The sequence below is a fragment of the Sus scrofa genome, chromosome 15, assembly GCF_000003025.6.
Source record: "Sus scrofa isolate TJ Tabasco breed Duroc chromosome 15, Sscrofa11.1, whole genome shotgun sequence".
Classification (NCBI taxonomy): domain Eukaryota; kingdom Metazoa; phylum Chordata; class Mammalia; order Artiodactyla; family Suidae; genus Sus; species Sus scrofa.
This window is the reverse complement of record NC_010457.5, coordinates 139,120,354-139,126,865: the sequence shown is the minus strand read 5'-3', so window position 1 is coordinate 139,126,865 and position 6,512 is coordinate 139,120,354. Positions and strand designations below refer to the sequence as shown.

Sequence of the window (6,512 nt, the reverse complement as noted above, 5' to 3'; positions counted from 1 at the left end):
CTTTGACGTATTCAGTGACCCCTTGGTTATTGTGGAGCATGTTGTTTAAAGCTATGTGTTTGTGTTTTTTTGCAGGTTTTTCTTGAGTTTGTTTTCTCCTTTCACATCACTGTGGTAAGAAAATAAGGCTTGTTATGTTTTCAATCGTCATAAAGTTACTGAGACTTACTTAGTGGCCTAGCATGTGATCTGACATGGAGAATGTTCCCTGTGCATGTTAAAGAATGTGGGATAAAATATCCTATACATATATCAGTTATCTCCATCTGGGCTAATGTTTCCTTTAAGGGCAGTGTTTCCTTATAGATTTTCTGTCTGCGTGATCTGTCCATTGGTGGAAGTGGGGTGCAAAATTCCCTCTGATTATTGTATTACTGTTCATGTCTCCCTTTGCCTTTGTTACCGTTTGCTTTGTTTTAGGTGCTCCTGTGTCGGGTGCTTCTATATTTATGATTGCTATCTTATGTGGGTTGGGTACTGTGACTACGACAGCAATGGCCCAGAAAACCAAAGTAAAAAAGGACAAAAGAGACTACGTCAAAATTAAGAATCGGCGCCCAAAGAAGTTAAAAACCCAAGTGCAAAAGCAACCTATGAGGAGGGAGAAAATGTTTGCAAATCTTCTATCTGAGAAGAGGGTAATATCCAGACCATGTAAAGATCTTCTACAATAAAGAACCTAGTAACCCAATGAAAATCTTGCCAAGTCCTTGGATATTTCTCGAAAGCTGATCTACGTGTTGTCGACAACATATGAAAAGATGCTGAGCAGAGCTAATCATTAGAGAAATGAACATCAAAACCATCAATGAGATAGTGCTTCATCACTATTAGGATTGCTGCTCTAAATACGACAGGAAATAATGTGAGTGGACTAGGATGGGGAGAATTTGAAAGATTGTTGCCCTGTGAATGGGAATGTAAATTGGCACAGCTAATTTACCAACTTTCCAAGGAGTGGGGAGAGAGGAGGAGAGAGAACAATATAATAGCTTGAGAAGTAACAAAGCATGCCACTTGTGGAGCGGAGGAGTGGGGAACTGCTGAAAGAGAAAAACGCATTATATGAGATGAATACAGTAACATACATCAGAGGGCCCAAAGCTGAGACAGGTGGCCTGGAGAATCCAGCAGAGGTATTGGTGTATGTGCTAATTGAGGGATTGTGAGCAGCAGGCTGATGATTTAGCTGTTAGCCCCTCCCCACAGTCTCTTGATCAGGGAAAGAGGGACATTGAGAGCTGTGATCAGAGAGGAGGGCAGGTCCCTACGTTGCCCTTCAGGGAACAGTTCACCCCCGTGTCCGGAGCACAACCTCCTGCTGGTGACCATGGGTGTGTATGTCTCTACTAAAGGGAGACAATGTAATGGGGCCAACGGTCTCTGTGTGTTGGGACCACTAGTGGGTGGGACCCCGAGTGGGAAGGTCAGGACTGAGGGTCCAGGCTCCTGGGAGTGTGGGACAGAGGCTGGGGAGCTGGGCTCTGTGCCAAGAAAGTGCCCCTTCCCTTCAACCCTGCTGTCTTCTTCATCCACCAGGGACTTCATCCTTACTGAGAGATATCTATGCTGACAGAGCACCACGTGTTAGGGTGGCAAGTAGTCAGGATGATGTCACCTGCCAGGCTGGGTGGTCAGGACCAGGGGACCCTTGGATATCAGGCACTTCTGTTGACTCCCTGGGGCTCCCAGCTGCTGTCTAGGGGGAGAACCTGGGACAGGTTGAGCACGGACATCCTAATCAGGAGCACGGCTTCACTCTGCTGGCTTGTTGAAGGTGGTAGCCACAGTGAAGAGAAAGGGGAAGGGGGGAACCTTCATGCTGCAAAATTGAGGGGAAGCCCGGTCCTAACACCTCCCCTGATAGGCTATGCTGAACCCAGGGTATCATCAAGGAAGGGGCAATCCAGAGCATCATAAGGGCCCCGGCTGGGTGGTTCAGGGGTTATTATTGAGCAAACATTTACCTTAGATTCAGGGAGGAAGGAAGGGGCCAGAGAGGTTGTCTAGTCCACATACCTTCAGGGTAGATGTTAAACATGGGACATATATGCTGTTTCAACCCTTGCTCATGGCTCTGCTGGCTGGGTTGCTCTGGCGTCAAGTTTAGGGTCTTTTCCCTTCATGGGACATTATTTTTCATGGCAATCCAAGTGTCTTTTTTAGTGACTCACACTTGTGTACATGGTCCATGATGTGCTTCTTGGAATGGTTGAATGAAATGCTGGATAAAAAAGGAACAAATTCCTCAAGCCAAAGCCATTGCCTCCCCCTGAGTCCTGTTGTTCTGCACTCAGGACACTGTCTCCCAGGTCACCCTCCCTCAGGGTGCAGTGTGCTTGTGCCCCAGTCTCCACAGGGCCTCCTTCACCTCCTTGTTCCGCAGACTGTAGATGAGGGGGTTGAGCACGGGGATGACCAGGGTGTAGAAGACAGAGACCACCTTGCCCTGCTGCAAGGACTCCACCGCTCCCGGCTGGGCATACATGACAAAGACGGTCCCATAAAAGAGGGACACGGCCGTCATGTGGGAGCCACAGGTGGAGAAGAGCTTGTGTCTGCCTGCTCCCGAGCGCATCCTCAGGATGGTCACGGTGATGTAGGCATAGGAGATGAGGACCCCGAGTGTGGTGCCCACGATGATGAGCCCGCAGATGCCAAACATGACCAGCTCATTGATGGCCGTATTGGCACAAGTGAGCTTGAGCAGGGGGACCACATCACAGAAGAAGTGGTCGATGTGTTTGGAGCTGCAGAAGGGGAGGCTGAATGTGAAGCTGGTCTGCAGGATGGCATTGAGGCATCCTCCACAGTAGGAGCCCAGCACCAGGCAGGCACAGACTGAGGGCTGCATGGTGATGGGATAGTGCAGGGGGCTGCAGATGGCCAGGAAGCGGTCATAGGCCATCACGGCCAAGAGGAAGGCCTCAGTCGTGCCCATCATGGAGAAGAAGAAGAACTGGGAGGCACAGCCCCCAAAGGAGATGACCTTGGCTGAGGACAGGACGTTGGCCAGGGCCTTGGGGTAGATGACAGATGAGTAGCACAGGTCCAGGAAGGAGAGGTTCTTGAGGAAGAAGTACATCGGGGAGTGCAGACGGGCGTCCAGGGTGATGACCACGATCATGGTGAGGTTCCCCAGGACGGCCGCCAAGTACAGGGCCAGGAAGAGGGCAAAGAGCAGGGCCTGGGTCTGCAGACCCCCCTGAAACCCCTCCAGCACAAACTCCTCTAGAGGCATCCCTGAGAGGTTTCCACTTCCATGGGGTGACATGGCCCTGATTTGGACGACAGGGCTAAGAACAGGTGGGAGACAGGAAGAGAGAGCAAGTCAAGGTCACAAGGTCATCTTTCCCTGCAGCACGATAAGTGTCAGGTCCTCATTGCACACTGATCAAGTGACCATCGGCCGTGCAGTCTTATTCCAAACGAGCTCAGACACTCCTCAAATGGTATACATTTCCTCTGATTCAGGAATTCCTAGGTATGCTTGGAGCACTCCCTCTGTGCGAGACTCTGAGCTCCTGCTATGGCCTGGTTCCAGGTTCTGCAGAGCTGAGAGCCTGCAGTGTAAGGTTATCTTACATCTCATCATCCACGAAGGACAATGCTTTCCCTCCCTGTGGATATTTCTGGGCTGTGCCATTTCTGCACCTTGCTACAGTACTTAATCTTGCATTTTGCAGGTATGATTTTACCTGTTCTTCAAGTATAGAAATCGTGAAGCACCTCATGTCATCACGACTTAACCCAGTGTTTGTAGGATCTTCAAGCCTAGGTGCAGATCAGGCACCAGCCCCTGGCAGGCTAAGGTGGATGCTCTCTCTGTCCCTCCTGAAGACTGTAAGACCTATCTCTGCTTGGTTGTCTCTAGTATTGGGCCGTGGTGGCAACCATCAGCAGAGCTCTCTTCATCCTTGAGAACCTCAGGGCTCTTTTTGACAATGTCCAGATATTGGACAATTCATAGAGAGTGGAAAGTCCATCTCCATGGTCTGAGAAGTAGCAGGACAGTTTCTGAGACACATTCCGAATGTGAGCTGTCCTGCCCTGTTCTTGCTTCTATGTCCCTGGCTCCTCAGAACACCTGTGGGGTTGATGGCTTCCAGAAAAGGGAGCCACACACACTGTCCCATCGATTTCAGTGGCTCAGTCTTCCTGTTGGGTGCCGGCACCTGTCCCTATCCCAGCCCAGGCTTACTTGTCTGCTACATGTCTGACCACACACTCACAGGGGACATGTGACCAGCTGTGTGCTGATCTGAGGAATGGGCATAGGAGACCCAGCCTAAAGAGGGAGGAGTGGGGAAGGAAGCTGGATACTGAGCCAGTGTGCCTCTGGGCAGTGGAGTTTGAGATTCCACATTTTCTGGAGGTCAGTTCTGTAGCATCAGGGAGCTGGTTGTCTTTGAGGGAGTGGGTGGACCAGGAGTGGGGGTGTGCAGGCAGAGACTGTTGGGTCAGTGTTGTCTGTGGGGCAGTGGTGGCCCCGCCATTCCCTCTCAGCTTGAAGTTCCCTTAGAAGGTGGTCTGTGACAGTTCCAACCTTCCAACCAAAGAGCAAGTCTGAGAAGGTGTGGGTTGTCCAGATTTCCTCTCCTGGCGGACTTGATTCCAACTCACAGGAGAGCAGAAGGAGACACCTTCACCTCCGGTGCCCAGGGAGAGTTTCTTGGAATTCAGGGTTGTTGGTGGTGCTAAGGATGGAGATGGAGGAGGCCTTACCCATATCCCCAAACTGTGCACTTTGGCTCCCACCCCTGTACCTGTAGCCCCCACCGCTGTACCCATAGCCCCATCCTCTGCACAGACACTCACATTCATGATGGCCACAACCTTGCCAGGCATCTCTCCCCACCCTCCTGCTCATACACACCTGGAGCCACTACAACCTAGTGACCATTCTGCATCCAACACTCCCAGCTTGGCTCCCATGGCTTCAAAGTCCCCTGGTTTAGCCAGGTTCATATTTGCGATGGTTTCTCAGGACAAGTCATCCACCTCGGGGGCCTCGTGTCATCACAACAGTGACCCCAAAGGAGCCTAGGGGAGCACTGGAGGAGAGATTGGCATTTTCCTCTGTGAAGCTAGGTTCTTGCTTGGTTTTTGAAAAAGCAACCTGACACATTCCCTCGTCTTGCTGAGATTGTCTGTGGGATGTGGTGGCAGCTTCAGTGAGCTTGCACTTGAGTTGAGCCTGAGAAATCACTTGCCAGGTGAAGTGGAAGCATGCAGGCTGTCTGTGAGCCTCTCTCTGTAATGCCTGCGTCTGAGTCCTTCGTCATATCCTCTTGTTCCTCAGGTGTGGTCTGAGGCGCTATAGCACCAGCATTGCCTGGAGACTGTCTGAAGTGCAGAGTTTCAGACCACTGACTTTAGGCCCACCATAGCACGAGACCCCTCCCCCCCTCCATTCATTCTACTCTCATGAAAGTCCGCCTGCTTCCCTAACTGACCCTGCCCAGTGGCATGGGGAGGTGGGGTTAGTGTAGTTCATGCTCCAGGCTCCCAGGACTCACCTGTCAGTGACTAGTGAACAGTATTCTGTTGAGCGATGTCGGCACTGCTCCTGTGATGTCAGGAGGCTTGTGACTGACTCAAGACCCTGTGCTCCTGGGCGGACCGGGCTCCTGAGCATTCAGTGCTGATGAAAATGAGGAGACAGCAAGCACAACCTCCTACTCTTTGCTCAGCTCTGGCTTCCTTTCTAGCGAAGGGGAGTGGGGTGGAGGCAGAGGAGGGTAAGGGGGGTGCCCACTATTGTGTGTCCTCTCTTATGGCTGGAGTTCCTGGGAACTGCACCTTTGATTCACTCTGCTGGGAAGATTCACTCCACCTGGCACAGCTGGGACTCAAACCCTCAAATGACCAATTAGGAGAGATTGTGCTTCTGAGCGCCCTGGGATGCCCAACTCCCTGGGATCCAAGAAGATAAGTCCTGTGACCAATCTTCCTCTGCTACATGTCAGCCCAAGTCAAGGGAGGCCAGAAACCTGAAATCCCTCTGTAAGCCTTGAGGTTCAATGGGATAGAAAGTAGACCACTCGGAGAGACCCAGTGCCCATCCCTGGAAAGAACCTTGCAGTCCCATACCTGTGACCAATTGGCCCCCCATTCCCTCCTCCTCCTCTTCTTCATCTGTCCCTGTGGTTGAGTGACAGAGTGATGTGCAGGCGTCTGTGCTTGGGGAAGCAGCCCGGCCCTGTCTCAGCCCTAATGTGGCCCTTCCCTCAATGCAGACTAGGAAATACAGCTCATACAAAAAATTTAATCCTTGAAAACATTCAGAATCAGAGTATAAGGTTGATTTATGTTTAATATTAAAATACAGAAGGTACATGATTGAAAAGGTTGAGAAATTTGTATTATGAACATCCCAAGTCAAACAAGGCTCTTGTGGCTCAATAATCATCAGAGAAAATAGATTTCTGGGGACAAATTTGCTTGTAGAGGGACACTTCATAATGAAAATGTTTACTTCAACTGGATGATGTAAAAAATGTAAAGGTGTA

General features: G+C 50.7%; 1 protein-coding gene across 1 annotated transcript; it reads right to left on the bottom strand.

Annotated features, from left to right (window-relative positions):
* Positions 2,054-5,733, bottom strand: LOC100626063 (olfactory receptor 12-like). Its single transcript, XM_021075742.1, has one exon. The coding sequence runs from the start codon at positions 3,272-3,274 to the stop codon at positions 2,324-2,326; it is 951 nt and encodes a 316-aa protein (XP_020931401.1). The 5' UTR covers positions 3,275-5,733; the 3' UTR covers positions 2,054-2,323.